Genomic DNA, 23,878 nt, shown 5'->3' with positions numbered 1-23,878 from the left:
CTGCACGGTTGGGATGGTGTTCTTGGGGTTGTACTCATCCTTCTTCTTCCTCCAAACACGGCGAGTGGAGTTTAGACCAAAAAGCTCTATTTTGGTCTCATCAGACCACATGGCTGTCTCCCATTCCTGCTCTGGATCATCCAGATGGTCATTGGCAAACTTCAGATGGGCCTGGATGTGCGCTGCAGGATTTTAATCAATGACGGCATAGTGTGTTACTAATGGTTTTCTTTGAGACTGTGGTCTCAGCTCTCTTCAGGTCATTGACCAGGTCCTGACGTGTAGTTCTGGGCTGATCCCTCACCTTCCTCATGATCATTGATGCCCTACGAGGTGAGATCTTGCATGGTGCCCAGACCGAGGGAGATTGACAGTCATCTTGAACTTCTTCCATTTTCTAATAATTGCGCCAACAGTTATTGCCTTCTCACCAAGCTGCTTGCCTATTGTCCTGTAGCCCATCCCAGCCTTGTGCAGGTCTACAATTTTATAGAGATGCTCCGATCAGCATTTTTGGGGCCGATCACCGATCACCAAGATCATGATCTGCCGATTGCCGATCACAGAATGGCAGGGGAATGGGAATCTTTTATCTATAATCTTGCAGAGTTTGCACCATTTGTAGAAATGAAACTAACTCTAAATTAACTGTATTGAGAGAAAAAAACTGTAGAAATAGGCTAGAGTCAAGATCTTGAAGAACCACCAAGTGTTTATTTTAGAAAATGAGATAACTTAAGGCTACTGTAGGCCATCTTTCCCAAATAAATGTATATAATAAATGTATATAATTATCTCATCTAAATATTTGATCATGCAGTGCATTTTTGTTTTTAAAGACAAATTTTCAGGTAGGTCTAACATTATATTGAGATAAGAAATACTAAAGACATTTAATAAGAAATCAAATGTAAATTTATATTGGTCTTCCCTGAATAAATTAAATTAGATTAATCCTTACACTTAAGGTTGCAAAAGTTAGTCATTCAAGAGCAGTGAGTGTCATAAAGGTTCATCAAACAACACAAGACAGAGAAACTCAGAGACAGCAGCAGTTTATTCGACAGCTGTCACTTTAAGAGCGAACACGGTTACAGTTACATGCAGTTGCACAAACGTTCACTCGCGAGTCACAACGGGGTTTACATGCACACTCGTCAAGACGGTCATTTAGTACATACATTTGTGTGTATCTGACCATTTCAGCGCAATTTGTTCTCGCAAGCTTTTTGTGACATGGCCTGTGTGTGTGTGTGTGTGTGTGTGTGTGTGTGTGTGTGTGTGTGTGTGTGTGTGTGTGTGGGGGGGGGCGCGCTCACGGTCTGGAGAGCACGCGAGTGCTGAGCGGTTTGAACACTGGCAAGACTTAAAAATAAATACAAATGATAAACTTTAGTGACGATGCGACACTGCCTCGATTGTGCAAGTGGCAAATCCTGTCAACTGTGCAGCTTGATTTTAGTGCAGATGCGATGATATGAAGCCATTTGAGCATTTTAAAAGGGAGAGAGAGCGCGCACGCGGTGATTCACTCGCGCTGTTTGTGAACTTACGCAGTCATTTGAAAACTTTCTGTGAGACGCAAGTTATTTAATATAGAAATATGAATTGTAGCTCACCTTCAGCATTATAATTATTTTACCTGCGCTGGAAAGAGAATGAGACGGTGTCGCTGCATATCATGCCCTAGCTCTCACGGCAGGCACGGGTTTTATGTGTCGTCAGCATGCGATCGGTTCATGAGATCGGCCTTTTTAGAGACCGCCGATCAATCATCCCAAAGCGATTATCGACCGATCGAGATCGGTTGCCGATCAATCGGAGCACCCCTACAATTTTATCCCTGATGTCCTTACACAGCTCTCTGGTCTTGGCCATTGTGGAGAGGTTGGAGTCTGTTTGTTTGATTGAGTGTGTGGACAGGTGTCTTTTATACAAGTAACAAGTTCAAACTGGTGCAGTTAATACAGGTAATGAGTGGAGAACAGGAGGGCTTCTTAAAGAAAAACTAACAGGTCTGTGAGAGCCGGAATTCTTACTGGTTGGTAGGTGATCAATTATGTCATGCAATAAAATGCTAATTAATTATTTAAAAATCATACAATGTGAGATTCCGAGATTTCTAGATTCCGTCTCTCACAGTTTACCTATGTGTACCTATGATAAAAATTACAGACCTCTACATGCTTTGCAAGTAGGAAAACCTGCAAAATCGGCAGGGTATCAAATACTTTTTCTCCCCAATGTATGAATGGAGGTGAAGGGACGCAACTGACATTGGTAGAATCACATGATGACAACATGGCGGATGTAGTATTTCCAGATTACATTCATACTACACACACACTCTATGTACAAAGGCTATTTGCTGAACTTTACTTTATAAAGATTTAAATATGGATATTTTTCTTACACAAACGCATTGATTCGTTTCAGAAGGCCTTTATTAACACCCCAGAGCCACGTGCTGCACGTTATTTGCCGAACAGATGCATTTTTTTATGGACTTCAAAAATAGAGCAACAATTACTGCTATTATAAAGCTTGGAAGAGCCAGGACTTTAATATAACTCCGATTTTATTCATCTGAAAGAAAAATGTCATATGACCTAGGATGACTTGAGGGTGAGTAAATCATGGGCTAATTTTCATTTTTGGGTGAACTATCCCTTTAACGGCCACAAAGTAAGTTCAAATTTAAATGTAGTACCTACTCACATAGTTTGCGATTTCGGACACAGCTACGGTGAATTCTTTTTTGTTCTTGATCAAAAACACAGTATAATAATAATTATTATTATTATTACTACTACTACTACTACATTTTATAATAAACTTTTAAAATATTTAAAAATGTAATTTATTTATCAAAGCTGAATTTTGTATGTCATATACATGTGTGTGTATATAAAACTGCTTGTAAAACTGAACCAGGATATCAAGATATTGCATTATTTTGTATATGATGGTGAAAGGTTAAGTAAAAAAGCACCATCATGTTATATTTATAATAAATTAAATATTGTTAGACATTTTAGTAAAACAAACATGTAGGCATCTAGATTATTTTATCCCTTAAAGCTCTTGCTCACAAAAAGTTTGGAGACCCCTGTGTGGTGTGGTGTGGTGGGCAGGGGCGGGGGAGGGCCCAAGTGCCAAGTATTTTTATTTGACAGTAGTTATGTTTTCCCTGAATATACACGGGTTTCCTGTTTACAAACATTACAGGGTGCGTGCGCATCCTAGAGGCAGAAAGCCAGATCGCTGAGCTGGTCCGCTACTGCAACAACCTTAAGTATTGAAGCTTTCCTTATTGTTTGTATATAACTGCTGACTCAATAAAACGTGATTTTAGTTGGATCTGTTTGTCTGTCTTTAATTTTGCAGTGTTGCTGTGATACATGTATGAATGATCATGTTAGGCTAGTAACGTACTAGCCGCATCTACTGGACAGCGCAAATTTGTTTTTATTTACGTTAAGCTTGTTTACGTTACTTTACGACCTGCCACATTTCATGACTGCACATATATACACAAAATACTAAACTGTAAATAAAATATTTGACAATGGATTACGTGGGAAGCCTTAGTACCTCCGACCGTGCCGATTATATAATTGAATGGCCTGATATATATACTAGAGAAAGTATTAGAGCGTACAAATCCCTCGATGCATACAACTACGTGCTATGTGGTCATGTGCAGCTTGTTAAATACTTTGATGCTGCACCGGATTTTTGCGTGTTGAGGTCAGGTGTGCTCCCTAGTCAAAGGCAAGGGATTAAAGCCAAGCCTTATGATGCCTGGGTGTATGTCCACAAGGCCCTTGGGTACATCCTCACGGCTAACTGCAAATGCATGGCAGGGTACGTCTACCTATCAAAATGTACCTGCAATAACAAAAATAATTTATGCTAATTCTGCTTTTACTCACATTACCCTGTACCCATCACTCTAGCCTCGCCTCTTGTTGTAGTCATGCTGCTGCTATCATGTGTCAAGTTGAACTGTCAGGACGGAAAAATGCTACTGAGGAGGAGGAGGTTGCCTGCACGTCCAAGCCCAATCAGTGGAAGGATATGTCCCGGTCAAAAGTTGAGCCACAGAAACTAAAAATGATTAACTTTAGCCGTCCAAAAAGGCATCTAACCCAGTTACCCCAATCTCGTTGTGTCCCAACACTCCAAAATGTTCCAGGTAGGCTACACACTGAGGCATCTGCATCCTAGAGGCGCAAATATTATAAATAGAAAGAATATACATACAATTTCCTCCTCCTGTCCCACTCTTCCATTTACCTAGATTAAATATACTGCCTTTCTATTGAAAATATACAAATCTGTTCCTATACACAGCAATTACATCCGATGATCTTCAGGCTCTGAAAACAATATGCCCAAATTAGGGCTGTGCAATTAATCGAATTTCAATTTCGATTTTGCCTCCCAACGATCACCAAAATAGTACAATCGAGAAAAAACGATTATTTTGCCATGTTCAGTTTTGCAAGAACACTCTTATTTTGTCTTGCGTTCTGAATGAAACGCGCACGCGCTCATCCGCCCCTCCCGAAGCCACAAATCTCTCTCAGGTCGGGAGTCTCGTGTGCATATCATCCGCTGGAATTTAAAAACTCGGCGCGAGTAAAGATGGCAGAAGGAGGGCAGTTACAGCAGCGTTTGGTGAGCAAAAAAGGCAAAACCAACTCCGTTGTCTGGGAACAGTTTGGCTTCGAGGAATCAGGCGACGAGCAGAAACATGCTACGTGCAAGATTTGAAACATGGTAGTGGCTGCAACGCAAGGGAACACCACGAATTTGTTTAACCACTTGAAAATTAAACAGAGTGACCTATGACAATCTAATAAAGAAACAAAAACTGACGAGAGCAGGGGTGCCGTGTAAACGTCCTTTTTTCCCCTCATATTTTTCAAATAATTCTCTCTTTGTAAACTTTGTTCAATGCATGCGAGTGCTGCCATATTTTCGAATATGACCAGTCGTTTTCACCGTCATCACCGGGGTTTAGTGCCAGAAGACGCGAATGAGAAGTAGCGCGCGCTGTGAGAAAATGTATCTATTTGCGCTCATCCGAGAGCGCGCACACGTCTCACAGCGCGCAAATATTGAGTTCTCTTTCAAGTCTTGCGGACAAACTCACACAAAACGTATGTCAACATGTCCATCTTGATGAGTATCCTAGCAGACATAGTCTGTATATGCTTTAAATAAACTTTATACAGTCGATAAAGACGACGCATATCCGATCATTAGGTCTTAAAGAGGCAGTAGCCTTTACTGCCGTCTGTTTAATGTCAAACAACAAAAGACAAGGACATCACTCACCGCTCTTGATTGAATAGCTTTTGTAAGTTTAATAGGATTAATCTTTAATTTATGCACTCAAATTTGCAATGTTATTTTACATTTGATACATTTCTGTACCTGAAAACTATAATGTTAGACGTACCTGAAAAGCATATAGCCGAACCATATGGTTGATCTTATTTATTTGTGGTTATCATTTTTACGTGAATACTTTTATACTTTGATTTGAATATATGTTATATTATTTATTTTAATAGTTCAAAAAGTACAACAAATGTTACAATTTCAATTGAATTGTTGAAAGGTGTATTTTTAATAAATACAACACATTCCCAAAGTCATGTGAAATAATCGTGTTACATAATCGTGATTTCAATATTGACCAAAATAATCGTGATTATGATTTTTTCCATAATCGAGCAGCCCTAGCCCAAATGCAGCTTTGTTTACAGCCATCAACACAGACATGGACTCTCTGACACAGATACAGCCACTGAAAATGAATATGAGCTCCCTGAACCTCTGACAGTCTCGCCTCCTTTCGGACCATCCGAACCCCAATCTGCCCTTCTTATGGCTTGAAGCTATAACCTCCGCCGGTTTTTGGCAAACGCATGCTTCCCCCTAGGTATGTTAAACATCAGGCACCCAGCACTGGCTCTGTTGGTACAATTAACCACGCAGCAACTCCTTGGCATTTTGACTTACAGACACGCCGCTACTAACCTACAACACGAGAGGTCTCTTCTTTCTGCCTCTCGGGTGCGAGCGCAAGCAGGTTGACGTCGCCGAGAAAGCCATGTATAGGACAATCTGAACCATGAGTAATTTGAACAGTTACACCCCTAGTAAATATGTATAATAAATAAATTAAGTAATTATTCAAGAAATAAGTTAATTCAACAAAGGTAACCTCTTTTGCTACATATTTTTGATGGTTCAAATGCATACTCTACATGTTTTACCATTTATGAACTATCATTTATGTGACCTATATCATCACCATTCATATCTATGCAACCAATACATAAATTACTACTATAGTATTCTATAGAATACAAAATTGTTTACAAAAAACCCCCACAATTTAATCATGGATCTAGTCACTTAATTTTGCTCTCAAAATGCACCAGATTTATGCAACAAAATTCTCTTCCAGGGACCACGCCCCGCGACCCCCTTAGAGGGATCTATGTCTACCCAGCAGTCTCACAAAATCCTGTGCGAAACACTGAATAATATAATATATTTGTAATGTATTATAAATATGAATAAACACTTCTACAGCTTCTCAAGATAGAGCATTTAAGTTGCTCTCTTGTTTACAACTATATAAAACTATGATGGAAAAACATCTTGCTTGCATTGCATTTACCACAGGCCATGTGCTTCTACTACTGTTGAGTTATTTGTTATTTCATATCACATTTTAAGTTACTCATTTTGAATTCCTTTTCACGCAGAATAATAGTTTTGTTATCAATAATATACAGTATTATTACCTCCAGTGTAGGGCTTTTTATACTGGTTCACTTTTTACATGTATTTTAATGTGCCACCCCTCTCTGAGTCTGTGCCCCAGCCTGGCACCCCCACGAAAAATTGTCTAGACCCGCCCTGGTGGTGGGCCGCTCTGTGCCATAAAGTCCAGGGTCACTTTTAGCAGTCCACCCGTGATTCCTATCATGTCGCTGCTCTGAATAAGGTCAGGGGCGGTTATTTTTTTCCGACATAGCCTACAACAAAACTTATATGGATGGAAAAAGACGCCGTTTTTGACGCAAAATATGAATTGAAACTCTTATGTGTGAGTTTGTGCTCGCTATCCTGCGTAGTCTGGCATGCACTCTCACGCTGAATGTTGCTGAACGTTATATCGTAATTATAGGCTAAAATTAGAAAATAATAAGAAAAGTTATAATGTTGCGCGAATCCGGCCCCCATTTCGGATCTGAAAATGGAGCGTCGTGCTCTTTCTACCTAACGTTACTATGGTAATGGTGATGGAGAGTTGTGAGCAGCTAATTTAGTATGAGAAATAACTAACGCTAAAATAAGTTTGTTTCTCTGTCGTCTACCCTGTCAAAACCACATTTGTGATTCGAAATTGGGATAACATAATCGATCTGAATGTCATTTCGCGACGTGACATACGCAACGTCAAATGCAAGTCTTAGACGGGCAAGTTTAACTGTCTGTTGTCCATACGCCCACTCGCCCAGTTTACTGTCTGTTGTCCATATGGACAGCTTGTAGAAATTTTTTGGCATTTTGTTGACGATGAGATTGCATGGCGGGGATTCTTACGGGGTGTTGCCAATAGGCTACAGAATGTATACAATTCACGCTCATTCATGTAAAATAAAAAGATGGTGTATGTCATGCGTGTTGATCTGTCTTACCTTTCCTCGCTCTTCTAAGAAGCATTATCCTGTATTTAATGCGGTTGAAAGCAGCCCAAGTGTGTTCAACTCTTTCAGCTTTCAGCTGTGGCTGTGTGTGAGAGAGCCCCCACAACTTTTTTATAGGCTGCTCCAAAACATCATGTGACCTAGTGGAAAATCTCGACTCCTAGAGGAAGACCTGATGTTCTGATTCTTTATGTTCTAGTTTGCTAAACATATATTTTATTTTAATCTTGATTGCTATAGTCAGCTTCATGGACTTCAATTATATAATGGATGCAGATAATAATAGCCTAATTATTCTTCTGACATGAGTCTAACAATGTCAGGTTCTCTCTCTCTCTCTCTCTCTCTCTCTCTCTCTCTCTCTCTCTCTCTCTCTCTCTCTCTCTCTCTCTCTCTCTCTCTCTTAACTTAAAAACTTAAAACAAGTATAGATAACAAGCGTCCCTTTAGGCTATTGAGAGTTTGTGCTGCAATCTAATGTAGACTTCATTTTTTATTAATTCACAACTCAGTACAGCAAATATATTGCATACTGTAAGTACTGCAAGTAATACAGTCAGTATTGAATTTCTGTATTTTCAGCATAAAAATGAAGTAAGGCCAAAGACAACTCTAAATGAAAAGCGTATTACACAAAATATTGTGCAATTGCAAAATCAAAGTCAATGAGAGCCTCTTGCTGTTGGGAGAACAAAGGAGTCCTTCCACCCTCATTTGGTAGTCTTGCAATTCTACAAAAGGGAAAATGCTCTTACAAATGTATACATACAGAAACAATAGTAATGGACATCACATTCATATGTAAAGTGTATTGTAAATCTTTTTTCTTTTTTCCCCCACTCCCCTTTCTATTGACAAACTGATGTACTATATCAAATGTATACAGTAAACTTTTAGTCGCACAAATTAGAAAAACAATACATTTACCTGTTCTCTTCTCTGAATGTCCTGATTATGGTGGCCACAGAGAATCTGGACGAATCTGGACTCTTTGTCCTGCTTCCCTCATTGTCATTCCATGAACAAGAACATGGTCTATCACAGTTGCCTGAATTTGATCTGAAATTACTATTCGTGCTCTTCGTTGTCCTTGTACTCTTCCTCTTCGTCCGCCACCTCTTACACAAACTCTTCCTCCTCTTCCTCTTACATTGTTTCCATCCATTGTGGTATCAACACTCACCGCACCTGGGCCACCTGTGTACTCTGAACTGGCTTATATTCTAGACAACTGATTTGATCACATCTTTAGAAACAAGTGTGAACAATTTTGAGTTGTTGTGTGTAAACGATGACAGCTGTGTTGTAGTTGTGTTTAACTTTTGCCACGTGTGTACCATTTTGCAACACAGTGCAAAATGTGTTTTAGTGAGTAAGAATGTGTTTAGAGTTTTGCAAAAAGAGTGGATGAGATTTGCAAACAGTGTCTTAACTACGTAAACTTGTTTAAGGTTTTGCCTACAAAGTGACTGATTTGATAAATGGGTCAGGGCCACTGAGCATTGGGTTCAGAGAATGGGGTTTAGTGTTTTAGCAATTGTTAAATACTGTAACAATCAAACAAACACACAATAGAAAACTTAAAGGGATAGTTCACCTAAAAATGAAAATGTTCTCATCATTTACTCACCCTCATGTTGTGCTAAACCTATATGAGTTTCATTCTTCATTCAAGATATTATGAAGAATGTTGGTGATCAAGCAGTTTTGTTTGTCATTGTTGACGGTTAAAAAAATACTTTGGAAGTCAACGGCTACCGTACCGCAACTGTCTGGTTACCAACATTCTTTAAAATATTTTCATTTGTGTTTACCAAAAGAAACTCATACAGGTTTGGAACAAATTTTAGTTTTTGGGTGAACTATCCCTTTAAATAGGATAAGGAGAATTTATCACACTTCCAGTTGCACATTTTTGCAGTTTCTGTTGTGTTCCAGGCTGTTCGTGTTCCACCCAAAAACAGCCACCTTTCTTTTCATTCTTTTCCTGAAAAGAAACTATTTGAAATTCGTCTTATCTCATAGAAATACACAACTTTACTTCGTGACGTTAAGTCACAACACAATGTCAGTAACATTTCACATTCAATGTTACAGCTTCACCAAATTACTGGTTATGTTATCTCATGCCATCTCACTTAAACATACGCGACATATTCACTGCGATGTGTTATTCCTTATATTACAAATTCACAACACCTAAGATTTACCATTACTTTGGGTGAATTCGGGGTGATTGTGATCTTTGCTTTTTGCCATTGAGGTGACTTGTAAGAAGTGTCCCAATCAACCTGAATTCACCCTTTACAGATAACGTTAACAGAGTTATACAGTGATATGGCTAAAGCTAGCTATAGCAATTTCTTCGTTACTTACCTTGGTAATTGTGGATAAACTCTTCGTGGAAGAATTTATATCCCTTGTCCAGTTTGTTCCCTTTAGTGGACGAATGTATCTCCACACTCTTCACCACACCGGCGCTGGTGAACTTCGGAAGAAAAGTTGGGCTAGTCGGAAACACTCTAGCTGCAATTTCGGCATCAACAAAGCTTACACCGGAACTGGGTTTACGCTTCCCTGACGTGTTTCCGTTTTTTGCGTAAATGGTCTATTTCCGGTATAGCCTAAGTGAAGCAGTGTAGCTACCGCTAGCCTAGAAATCTAGACGCACCCATAGTGGCAGCAAATGTAATTTGCAGCCAGGGCGTCTAGCAACTCTCCGTTGGCTTGCGAACTGGAAAAACCAAACTCTAGTCAGGCCAATCACATCGTATAGAGTCGGTGGGCGGGCTTAATATAATGACGGCAGAGTTGCGCCGATTCCATTTGCTACTTGAAAACAAAGAAGCTGGCAAACAGCGGTCTTTCAAATCGGCTTTGGCTGCGACTCTGGAGGAATTGGAGTTAAACTTTTCTTTGAGAAAAGAACAAAGAACGGCACTGAAGTCATTCTTAAGAAAGGAAGATGTGTTCAGAGTTTTGCCGACCGGATACTAAGTTTAAAGGAACAAGCCGACTTTTTGAGACTTTAGCTTGTTCATCGTATCCCCCAGGGTAAGATAAGTCCATACATACCATTCTCATCTCTGTGCGTGCCATAACTCTGTCTGACGCACCCACCGCTAGCCTAGCTTAGCACAAAGACTGGAGGTAAACGGCTCCAGCTAACCTACTCAATGACAACATAACACCAACATTTTCCCATTTACATGTTGTGATGTGTATAGTTACATCGTCTACTAAGACCGACGGAAAATGAAATGATGCAGGGGAAGGACATTTTCAGCAAAGGCACTCTGAGTAGCCCTTATTTTCTTTGGTTTAAAAACCTAATTTGACAGTGGGATGTATTTATAAATATTTATCCATTTGTATTCATGGCTTACAATAAGTTATATATAATAAGACAATAACACAGCTTGCAGGGAGGCCTGCTGCATAATGAAAGCTTTTTGTCAGAACATTTAAATGAATGTCTTTATTTTTAGAGCTTTGGAAAAAAGTTGTGTTGAATCTGTTATGAAAGCAGCAACAGCCACTGTATTCCTACAAGCCACGTGGTTTCTCTCTTGCTCTCTAAATATCTTCTTAAAGCTGCTTCCAAATAGGTCAGTAGCTTACTGACATTGACATACTGTATAGTCCAAAAGACAAAATAGTAGCTTAATATAAAAAAACCCCTCTTTTTTCCAGTTGCATTTAGTCTTAATAATGTGTGTTGCTACCTGAATAAGCCACAGCTGTTTTTATGTTTTGTGATTGACTGTTGTTCAAGAGTCCCCTATCTGTCTTGAGCAGTTAAACTGTCCACTGTTCTTCAGAAAAAGCTTCCAGGTCCTGCACAGTATTTTGGTTTTCCAGTATGTTCTGCAATATTTGAAACCTGTAGATTCTGAAGGACAGTAGGAAATGAAAAAGGTACCGAAGATAGGTGCCACTTGTTGTCTGTAAAATGCAACTCTAAGATTGTTTTGGGGTTTTAAAACTCCCCCAAATGATTTGACTAGACCCCCTCTTTCTCTGTCTCATCATTATTGGTCACAGCCATTACAGTTTCCCGGAAAGCTCGTGGTTTCTCCAGAGATGCTCTCACTGCTGCCTCCAGAGGTTCCCCAAGTGGATGTACATTAAATGTGAGAAATACTTACATTCTGTAGTGTAATGGGGGATTATGATTATGAAATTAATGTTTACTTCCATTATAGAATAATCTAATGACAGCTGATGACTGCTATTTTGATAAATATACATAAAAACATCCAGACTATAGCTACATTTCATATTTAATGAATTATCCATCAACACTGTCAATCATCCTGGATAAGTCAGGTATTGTTTCAGGGCAGCTTTGGACTGCATTTAGAAATGTAAATAAATGAGATCAGAAACAATGGTCAATTGTTAATAAATGCAATCTACTAGATATTGCATCAGTTGGACAGTGACATCTAGTGGATTTAAAGTGTTAAATGCAGAGGTAATTATAGTTCACCGAAACATTTTCTAAGTTTTAAAGGTATGCAGTTGAGTGTTCTGTGTGGTTAAAAGCAATTGTTATTACAGTACTTTTGTTTACAGTGGTTACTGACACTAAGTTTCCTGGTTGAGTTCATTGAAATTAAAAATGTGAGTTAATACAATGAAGGAGATTGTTTAATGAATAGAAACTCAAAATATTATGTTAGCTGAACCACATGAAGATCATTTGACAAAAGATAATATAATAAAGATATATATATATATATATATATATATATATATATATATATATATATATATATATATATATATATATATATATATATATATATATATATATATATATATATATATATATATATATATATATATATATATATTCCTAATTTAATAGAATATTGCAGTGTTTTATTATACATTATTTATCCATGCACATCACAATGCCCTCATACTCTTTAATCAAAGTAACTTCCTCTAGGAAACAGGTTGTTGGATGTTCGTTACTACTTGTTTCAGAATGTTTAGAGAACATTCAAAAGTAACCATCCCATAATGTAAAGTCTACAACCCATCACTCACATGAGATCACAGCAAGCAAACCACAACCACCCAATCAGTTCAATCAATCAAAATCAAGTCCCGCCCTACATTTTTTTATTTTCTTGTTCGAGAAGCCGTTTCACTCTGATGTATCACAAAAGGGAAGAAAATAGCATCGCAACTTTTGTTCCATGACAATTTTATTTAGCTATTATAGGAGAAAGACACCAACATTGACAGCAAAGACAAATTACATTTAACCTACTCTGACAGTGGGAGTTCTTTATATTTACCAATTCGTATTGACGGCTTAAGAAGTGATAGACAGTTCAGTCAGGTCCATTTAAGTCAAAAACACCATAGACAAACTTTTAGTCAACTTTTTGATTGGCTTATTAAATATGATGTGCTAGATTTTCATTTGGCAATATGGCTTCTAAATTCCCCATCCTTTTCATGAGCTCCATGAAAAGCCAAGACAAGGAACAACAGCAGCTTCTGGGGACAACCTCAGATTTTTTAAACTGAGAGGGCAGCGTAAATCCCCCATTGAGAACAGAGCATGCATCAATGACAACAGAATGACATTGATTAAGTTAAACACAATTTAAGGAGGAGCTGGGGTGGAGGTGGGTTACAAAGCAGCGTGCAGTGGAAGCAGCCAAGCAGGCAGACGGAACATAAGCTGCGCTTAAGTAAGGCGCCCTGTTTGAGAGTTGCCAATTGAGTGCATAGGAATCGGATCAGCTGAAATGGGCGGGGTTGGAATTTTGCCAATCAACTAATAGCAGAGCTTGACTACGTGGCCTGCCTGAACTAACACAGAATGCTTGATTTTGTTAATAAAGCCTGCATTATTAAACATACATGCATATCAGAACATTTAAATAATTGCCTTTATTTTCAGAGCTTTCAAAAAGAAAGAAGTGTATTGACTTTGTCAGACCCGATAGTTTCACCCATCATTTATTCCTATTTCCTACAAGACACATCTTCTTACAGCCAGGGGCGCTGCTAGCAATTTTGGGCCCTATGAAAGAATATGATGTTGGGCCCTCTACCACACCAACCTGGCTATCCAAAATCTGTCTGCAATTTAATAATACTGACCATTTAAGCTCTGCTTGCTCAACCCAGAATGCCCCAATTGGCTGATGAAACATTGATTAAAATTAAGATACAATTTCTACAAAACAAAACTTAATGAAGTGGTCACAATCATGTCTGACCCACTCAATGTCTCCTGGCATTGCGCATCTTATGTGTCCTATCTCAGGCTGTTCACTTTTCATAATCGAAACAGATTGACAACATGGACATAAAAAATAACATTATAATATTTCAACATAAATATAAAAATAAATACCTTAATGGCTGCAACAATTAAAGTACAGAGAAACTTCATGTCGGAGTGGGATTTGAGCGTGAGCAGTTCATCAGTGGAGCGTTTTGCTGGATTTTGCCGGAAATGCAGAAATAAGCCATCTTTTTTTATATTTGTAACTCTTTGGTAGATTATACATTTATAATACATTACTACTAGTACTGTTACTACTAATAAACCAATCTCTGGGGGCCCCAAAAGTGTGTGGGCCCTTAGAATCGCCCTAACTTTCCCCCCCTTAGCGGCGCCCCTGCTTACAGCTGCTTCACCCTTGAATTCAATTCAGTCCCTCCAAGCCTACATTCAAATAAAGCTAAAACACTGTACACTGAGAGATAAAATATATACACCTTTTCACATTTTATTTTACCAGTGTTTTTAGAATTTAACAGGTTTTCTCAACTGATTATACATAAAGTCAGTGTTCATCAACACATCCATCTGAACACCTTTGCTGCGTCCCAATTCTCCAACTTATATAAGTACTAAGTGTACTATTTTTGTGAAGAAAAAGTAGATACTTGTGTAGCAGAATTGTAGGCAAGCTTTGGGACATACTACTTCATCATCTTTAACAGACAGCTCTGTGGCTTAGGCCCTGTCCACACGAACACTGGTATTTTCAAAAGCGCAGCTTTTTCTACGTGGTTTGGTTCTTTGTCCACATGCAATTTTTTGAAAACTCCGGCCAGGGTGAAGATTTTTAGAAACTCCTATCCGCATTTATAGTTCTAATCGAATCCTCATCCAACACGCAATGGGTTGTGGGCAATATTAGCCATCAGAGTATGCACGGATCTACACTTCGAATTCTAAATAGTAGACCATCTGGAAATAGTAGACCATCTGGGTATCTTTGAAATACTAATTTCAACATACAACGATTTGTGAAATACTAATTATGGATAGTATGTGAATTGGGATGCACGGCTTGTGATGTTTTAAAAATGTTTTATTCTTGACCTTAGTGTTGGAGAACAGTGTAAATCAGTTGAGAAAAACATCACTGAGTTTTCTTAATAAATATTAAATATCATAATACTGATTGCGTATCACAGTTGATTAACATTAGCTATAGATGGAAAACTTTCCGGCATTCAGATGATTTTCCGTTTGACGAGTACTTTAGAGAAGAAGGAATGGGAGGACTCAGTGTCCTGTGTGCCTCTGGTTTCATTCAAACACCCTTTGATCCTACGCACATCTGAGCTTGAAAGGTTGGTCTTCAGGTTCAGGACAGCAAGAACATGCTTCTCACTATTGGAGAGTGACAACAAAGCTCATTGATGAGACACTGGAAGATTGATTTGAAGATTGATCCATTTTGCTAATGACATCATAACTAAAAATGTATGTTGTAAGATATCTATGGTTTCTGCCTCACCTAATATCAGGATGGTCTCTTGCCAGAGTTGCAATCTCAAGTTGCAAACTCCCAGGATCCTGCAGTCTTAGAATCTCTGATAATTTGGGCAGTATTTGACAGACCCACTCCTCTTTGGATCCCTAGAGAAGAAAATTATATTTGATTTAGGAAACTAATTCTATTTGTAAGACTGCTGAATTCGTTCCAATGAAGGTAACAGTAGCGGTTCGAAGGTGCGCATTCTGTCTTTTCAGCTGGGAAGAAGGGATTATTTCCAATTCATCTTTTATCTGACTCCATTTATCATAATATCTAGGGACTAGAGGGCAGGCTCCAGAAAGGAGTAGAATCTCGTTGAGCTCCATGTTAACGCCCAACTTTACAGCAGAAAAAAACATGTTTACAGCCTGGTACAAATTGTGGTTTTGGTCTATAGCCTACAGCTAATTTTGCCCTTCATGACAACTGTGAGTTTTTTTTTTTTTTTTTTTATAACTCATTCATTTTCATTATATAAAGCCTTAAAGTTCTGCATAATTAAGGGAGTGGCCACTTTGAGTGACAGGTGGACAGCCATTTATCTGCTGTCTGTTAGTCATCGCGTCACTTCAGCTCCGCCTACGTCCCGCCTCTTTGCCCATTTTCTGTTATCCGGGAGTGACGCGTGATGACGCGCTGCCTAGATGGCAACGGCCAGCTCAACCCTACTTTACGCTTCAAAACTGCTCTTCAGAATCCTATGGGTGACGTCACGTCCATATTTTTTTTTCAGTGATTCTACCATCTTAAAAATATATTTTACATTTTATATTTTAATTACGGCATATGCTTTCAGTGCAAAATGCTGAACAGTTAGTTCATGCGTTCATAACCTCAAGGCTAGATTATTGTAATTCTCTACTGGGTGATTGCCCTGCTCGCTTAATAAATAAACTGCAGCTGGTCCAAAACGCAGCAGCTTGAGTTCTTACTAGAACTAGGAAGTATGCCCATATTAGCACGGTTCTGTCAACACTGCACTGGCTCCCTGTTAAACATTGCATACATTCTAAAATCTTGCTTATTACTTACAAAGCACTAAATGGTTTAGCTCCCCAGTACTTGAACGAGCTCTTAATACATTTTACTCAATCACGTCTATTGCGGTCTCAAAGTTCTGTCCAGTTGATAATACCTAGAATATCAAAATCAACTGCAGGCGGTCAATCCTTTTCCTATTTAGTCTTCCTAGCATTGTTCGGGAAGCAGAAACAGTCTGTCAGTTTAAATCTAGACTAAAAACACATCTCTTTACTATGGCATACACATCAAAAGAAATTTCAATTAAATGATTGTTAGGCTGCATTAACTAGGTCATACAAGATGGATGAGAGATGAATCATTGTGTTTGTTTGATAAAGACATTTTTCGAGCCCTGTGGGACGAATCATTCTGGTAGCCGTTTCCCCACACACTTTCTAAACAATCCCTCATGTTGTACTGACAGGGGAGCCGAAGCTCATTAAATATTCAAAGCTTATCCCATCCTAGCCGCAGCCGTTTACTTACAAGTCTTCAGTGCAGCACGCCTATCAAAACCAAGCGTTTCTTGAGAGAGCCTCTAAACCAGGGCAGTAAATAGCCTATTACTTATTCATTATGAGCCTGGGGTAATAGCCTATTACTTATTCATCATATATTCACCCGAACGTCATAAGTTGACCTCAGACAACAGTATAAAAAAAATTAAAAAGCCAGTTCATGACCCCTTTAACTACATTATTTGCACATTTCACTGCTATATTCACCACCAAACATTGAAATGTAAATTTAAATACACAGATCAGGCAAAACATTATGATTATGATTATGATTATGATTATGATGATTATGACAGATGACATGAATAACACTTATCTCTTCCTCACGGCACCTGTTAGTGGGTGGAATATATTAGGCAGCAAGAGAAAATGTTGTCCTCAAAGTTGATGTGTTAGAAGCAGGAAAAATGGGCAAGCGTAAGGATTTGTGCGAGTTTGACGAGGGCCAAATTGTGATGGCTAGACGACTAGGTCAGAACATCTCCAAAACTGTAGCTCTTGTGGGGTGTTCCCAGTCTGCAGTGGTCAGTCTCTATCAAAAGTGGTCCAAGGAAGGAAAAGTGGTGAACCGGTGACAGGGTCATGGGCGGCCAAGGCTCATTGATGCACGTGGGGAGCTTGTCTGTTTGATTGGAGTACTGTACTGCTACTGTAGCTCAAATTGCTCAAGAAGATAATGCTGGTTCTGATAGAAAGGTGTCAGAATACTCAGTGCATCGCAGTTTGTTGCGTATGGGGCTACATAGTGGGCCCAACAGTGGGCACGTGAGCAATGGAAGAAGGTGGCCTGGTCTGATGAATCACGTTTTCTTTTATATCACGTGGATGGCCGTGTGCGTCGCTTACCTTGGGAACATGTGGTACCAGGATGTACTGGAAGAAGGCAAGCCAGCGGAGGCAGTGTGATGCTTTGGGCAATGTTCTGCTGGGAAACATTGGGTCCTGCCATCCATGTGGATGTTACTTTGACACTTTGTTGCAGACCTCTTTCATGGAAACGGTATTCCCTGGTGGTTATGGCCTCTTTCAGCAGGATAATGCGCCATGCCACAAAGAAAAAATGGTTCAGGAATGGTTTGAGGAGCACAACAACGAGTTTGAGGTGTTGACTTGGCCTCCAAATTCCCCAAGTCTCAATCCAATCTGTGGGATGTGCTGAACAAACAAGTCCGATCCATGGATGGTCCACCTCGCAAATTACAGGACTTAAAGGATCCACTGCTAACATCTTGGTGCCAGATAGAGATGAAACGGTATGGAAATTTCACATCACTATTATAGTGACCCAAATTATCACGGTTATCAATATTATCACGTTTTTTTTTCAAATGAGATGAAAGTGTTCAAAAAGAACAGATGCACACACTTAAAACATTTCAACAAGTTTTATATTTGAATAACAAATAAGTAAAGCAGCTCTATGCACTTTATTTAAGCTAGATTCTATTCTGTGGGATTTCCTTCTTTATAATGGCCGTCATCAATAGCAACACATAACTCATAAATAATAATTGTTTGGTGTAAATATAATCTCTAATATTATTTCTGTAAATATATTCTCAAGCAATATTCTCATCAGTGTTCAGCAATTATGCATTTTAATCTAGCATATTTTGTGTAAGAGCCCAAACAGTATCCTAGTGAAATAATGCATATTCATATTTTCATATGATTTGACTGTTTATTTTATTAAATATCAAAAGGTGTGCATCATACCTGACACCTAGATGAACAATTTACAGTCAGTTTTATGACTGTCATTCTCTACAAATGCTATTGAAGTTTGAAATGTGTATAAAGTTACCAATGTTGTATGTAACTTTAGAGACGGTCCCTAAATTCGACAACTTTATGCCAGTCATATCAGATGCGCTCTGGTTCTGCTGTGTTTGTTTGAAATTATTTTCGCTGCTGAAATAGAACAAAAACAGTCAACCACTGTATGATGAATGAATCTCCTGCGTAAGTTACATTGCACGTTTATCTCTGCTTCCAGTGCAGATTTCAGCGAGTGAGAGCAAGCTGAAGACATTGCATTCATAAACTCAATAGAAACACGTGTGATTGGTTATAATGCGCAATGCGATTATTATTTCCCAGACATAGTTTTGGTATTGAGGTCAAAGTCCACTTGCCTTGCGTTCGTAGTTTTGAAGTGTTCCCCCTATTACCGCGACTTTCTTCTGGCATGTTCTGCAGACAGGGTGGCATCTTCGATTAAGTTTCCCTTAGGACTTTTGTAAAAGCCAAAATATGACCACACCTCAGATTTGGTCCTTTTAGAAGGCTGAAAAATCTCCCGGCGCGGTCACTGCCTTCTGCCATTTCTTCTCATTCAAAAAACCTGCGCCAGACTGGTCAAGATTTACTGCGAGTTTTCAAAATCGTGATAATCACACGCAGTTTTAATGATAATTACATTTTTCACGATATTAAACGATATTACTAACCGTCACTAAATTTTATTGTGGTTTATCGTGAAACCGGTAATCGTTTCATCCCTGGTGCCAGATACCACAGAACACCTTCAATGGAATCAATGGCACCTTCAATAAATATAAAACATTTGTAACATTTAACATCCACTCCAATGTCGACCTACAATTCAGGGAACAAATGTAAATGAGAGAAATTGGTGGATCTAAAAAAATTATGAAAACCACATTTGTCACTATGAGCCAGGAATTCCAGTGGTTTTCCCAAATGGTTCCACAATGAAGAAGGCGAAGGATTGTGTTTACAAGCAAGAGCCAAGAGATTTTTTTTTCTCTTTTGATTTGTAATTTGAGCTTGCCATTTTAGAATGTGGATAATGAATGTGAATGCGTGTATGTGTGGGTCTGGATCTGATCTCACCACTTCGGCAAACACGGAGCAGATTTGACTGTTGTCGTGGCAGATGAACTCAGCAGCTGCTTCTTGCTGTTCTTTGTCCTTCAGTTTCAGTTTTCTCTTCATCACTCGTCTCACATACTCAACCATTACTTCTACATGCAGCTCGGCCAGCAGTTCCTATACACGCATACAGACACACAATCTTCAAATATATCTATACCTTTATCTTAAATTAGTGACCAATGTGAGATTATATGTCTATTACCATCATGTTATAGGACTATCAGAAACAATATTTTGCAGTATAAGTGGTTCTGACCTCTCGGCAGACAGGCTTTAGCTCTTTGAATTGATCTATGATATCCTCAAGTGCCTTCATCAGCTCCTCCACCACCTCACAATGTCCAGCAAACCAGGCTTGAGTCCACAGCTTACGGTACAGCGGCTGTACAGATAAAAAAGTCTGGTTATTTCCAAAATGTAAGATATAAGTCAAGATATTAATATGGAAACATGTTAGTGTATTATGTTATTTTCCCAGTAAGGACATGAAGGTATTGATCAGGGCAGTATCTCCAGGTAAACAAGTACTTGATTTTTCTTTTGTTCTTCACTAACCTTCAGTTCTGTGTGAATTCGACTGAGGAAGTATTTGTGACAGATGTCTTTGAGGTCTGCTAATGTGGACAGATGAGCGGTTCTAGTGTCTTCTGGGAAAAGATGTTCTGGTTTTTGAAGATAATCCCTGAGGATAGAGAAATAATGATTGAATGAATTATTTGTAGTAGACTGCATGTTTATGTTTAACAGAGAGCTACATTTTACATAAAATATAATATCAAAATTTGATTTGAATTATATAAAAATTCAAAAATGTATAATATAATACATTATACTATTGTCATTTATAATTATTTTTAAGTAAATAATTACATTATATTGTAAAAGCATATTTAAACAATTAAAGGTGCAGTAAGCAATTTCTGAGAAACACTTGATATTTTGCTGCTTTCAGGGAAGTCTGGGAAGTCTTGTTTAAGATGTCAGGTTTTCACTTTTGTTGGAGCAAGATGGCGGTGTACCTTCTCTCTTAAAGGGTTAGTTCACCCAAAAATTTAAATTAGACCATGATTTACTCACCCTCAACTTCAAGTCATCCTAGGTGTATCTGAGTTATATTAAAAATGTCCTGGCTCTTCCAAGTTTTATAATGGCAGTGTCTTGTCATTTTTGAAGTCCATAAAAGTGCATCTGATTTTATTCGCCTGAAAGAAGAATGCCATATACACCTAGGATGACTTGAGGGTGAGTAAATCAAGGTCTAATTTTCATTTTTGGGTGAACTAACCCTTTAATTAACTACACAAAAATACAGAAAGATTTTTTAACTCTTCTTCTATAAAATAAAGTACAAAGAATGTGCATCAGGTGTGTTTTGCTTAGCCAGTGTGTTTTAGGAAGCCAATGTAAACTTTATCGTTTGTTATATTACAATGCTATCATATTTTGTGCAGGCAATTGGCTTATTTTGCTGTAAATAAAAAAGCCTGACAATGTCACAGCTAAATTTCTATAAATATTGTGGTATTCCGCCATGTTTCTCACTGACACGCCCCCAACGCGTACAGATCGGGCCTCAAAGAAAATCCTGAGCTTCCCGCTGGTATTTATATCTTTGTGGTGGCGTTCATGTGCCTTCCACTAGCACATTTGAAATCGACACCCAAACACCCATATGAGAAACACCCCCAACATAAACATGAAATGCACAGGCAACCACTAACAGCTGCCGCATCATCCGACAGCTCGGCTTGTATGGACGAATCAGCTGTGATTAAACAACAACAGCATATCTTGGTTAAGTGACACAGCAAAAAAAATATTCTACTCACATATTGAGTGTAAACAAAGCAACCCCGGTTTCAGGCCTTCCCACTTTTTAACATCTCTTTAAAGCTTTTCCAATATTAACGCAGGTCCTAGCTCATGTCTGATCATAACCATTCTTCTTCCAATTCTATCCTTCTGACTTTTCCTCTTCGGTAATATCTCAGCCATGAGTGTACATGTGTATTCACCCCCTACTGCTGATTGGCTACAAGAGTGGTTTTAGTGCTCTGTGGATCAGTTCAATCCACTTTTATTTTTTCTTCGATTTACACAGCCAGGATTGTGTACAAAATAATTTTTTTCTGGCACACACACAGAACAGACATCTAGCAAAAATTCACAGAATTGTGTATTTAGGTGTGCGTTTCCTCAGAAATCGCTTACTGCACCTTTAAAAATATACATATTTTACAACTGCTGCCGTAAGGTAGAAAAATATTTAATCAAACTCACCTAAACAGGTGAATATTAATGAGAATAGCACTAAGAGTTTTAGGAATGTTTTCTTGTTTTCTTTTGAGAAGTTCCTCTAGACTTGTCTTATAGCTGCCATCGAAAGAAAAGGAGAGAGAACATGTCAGTCTTATTTTAATGCAATGAAAATGTGACAGTAAAATTGTGATAAAATAATTATCTACCTTAGACAAAAACTGTCCAGCTGGCATAGAAGACTCCAGGCTTTACTTTCGCTGCCCAAAAGTGTGTTGACCTCTCTCACAGTCCCATCAACAAGCTATGAAACAAAAGTGGTTACACTTCAATATGACTGACCACATAAAACGAAACCCAAATTTTGTTCTGGAAATAGGTCTGACTCTGTTTAATGATCCCAACATAACTAAATTAAGATGATGCGAGTAGAGCTCATAACCTACTGGTAAAAGATCTACAGCAAGGTTACTGTAGTAGTATCCATCCATGATCTCTGGTTCACTGCCATCACTCCATTTTTTTACTTCTTTCTCAAGAGCGTTGGATAACCACTGTCTGATCTCGTTCTAATGAGAGAAAACAAGCCACAGGAATTAGGCTACCCATACGGAAATGTAATATATGTACATACATGTCCCTTTATCCAAGTAGTGATGTCAATACATTGTCATTACAGTGGCAATACATTATCACATATACATCCTCACAATATATGAAGATATAGGTTTATACCATGTATGAAATATCCATAGAAGAATTATTATATCCCCCTGGGACCCACAAATAGACTTTTGTCCACTGTAGTGGACATTATATTTGAGTGAATTTCTCTGACATCATAACATGTCACATGTCACAGTCTGCAAGTCCTGTAAAGAGCACATTCGGGGCTTTGCAGAGATACCAAATGTTTGGAGGTTTCACCAGGGCAACAACTTCTTCTTGGTCTTTAAAAATGGCTGACATTACTGTTTAGCCCTCTTATGGAAATATGATAATATTTTTTAATTATAATTTAAATCTGATTAATTTTCAAATTGTTTGTTAAAAATCAACATCTCAGGAAAATGTTATGGGGTTTCTAATCAAAATATGACTTTCTGTTACATAACAGGGCATTGATTTCATAAATGACCACTGTAGTGGACGCCAAGACTTAAAGGGTTAGTTCACCCAAAAATGAAAATTCTGTCATTAATTCCTCACCCTCATGTCGTTCGACACCCGTAAGACCTCCGTTCATCTTCGGAACACAAATGAAGATATTTTTGTTGAAAGCTGATGGCTGAGAAAGGCTTCAGATAGGCCTCCATTGGCATTCAGTACATTTACACTCCCAAGACCCATAAAAGGCACATAAAACGTCGTTAAAAAGTCCATCTCACCACAGTGACTCTACAATAATTTTACGATGCGACGACAATAGTTTTTGTGCGCAAAAAAAAATCTAAATAACGACTATATTCAACCTCTTGTCTTCTGTGTGTGCCTCCACGACGCATGCGCGAGAATATGACGTAGTGCCGGGGTTGAATTAGTTTAGTTGAATAAGGTTGGATAGTGAATTATATTCACTCATGTATATTCACCGAACATTTTAATTGTGCTCAGTCAATCTATGAAGTCGAAGTGA

At 38.4% G+C, this 23,878-nt stretch overlaps 1 protein-coding gene across 1 annotated transcript in view; it reads right to left on the bottom strand.

Moving 5' to 3' along the window:
• tnfaip2a (tumor necrosis factor, alpha-induced protein 2a) overlaps positions 1-23,878 on the bottom strand; it is a gene marked incomplete at its 5' end in the record, with an annotated part of 60,450 nt that overhangs the window by 15,067 nt on the left and 21,505 nt on the right. Inside the window, 11 exons of the mRNA XM_079830772.1 lie at positions 7,731-7,821; positions 8,667-8,743; positions 10,116-10,265; positions 15,251-15,399; positions 15,527-15,648; positions 19,945-20,100; positions 20,243-20,368; positions 20,542-20,668; positions 22,267-22,359; positions 22,452-22,546; positions 22,689-22,811. Coding sequence (XP_079686898.1) covers positions 7,731-7,821; positions 8,667-8,743; positions 10,116-10,265; positions 15,251-15,399; positions 15,527-15,648; positions 19,945-20,100; positions 20,243-20,368; positions 20,542-20,668; positions 22,267-22,359; positions 22,452-22,546; positions 22,689-22,811 — 1,309 coding nt within the window. The remainder of the gene's footprint in view (positions 1-7,730; positions 7,822-8,666; positions 8,744-10,115; positions 10,266-15,250; positions 15,400-15,526; positions 15,649-19,944; positions 20,101-20,242; positions 20,369-20,541; positions 20,669-22,266; positions 22,360-22,451; positions 22,547-22,688; positions 22,812-23,878) is intronic.

This window comes from Gobio gobio (assembly GCF_949357685.1).
Source record: "Gobio gobio genome assembly, chromosome: 12".
NCBI classification, from domain to species: Eukaryota; Metazoa; Chordata; class Actinopteri; order Cypriniformes; family Gobionidae; genus Gobio; species Gobio gobio.
This window is presented reverse-complemented; position numbering and strand designations above follow the sequence as displayed.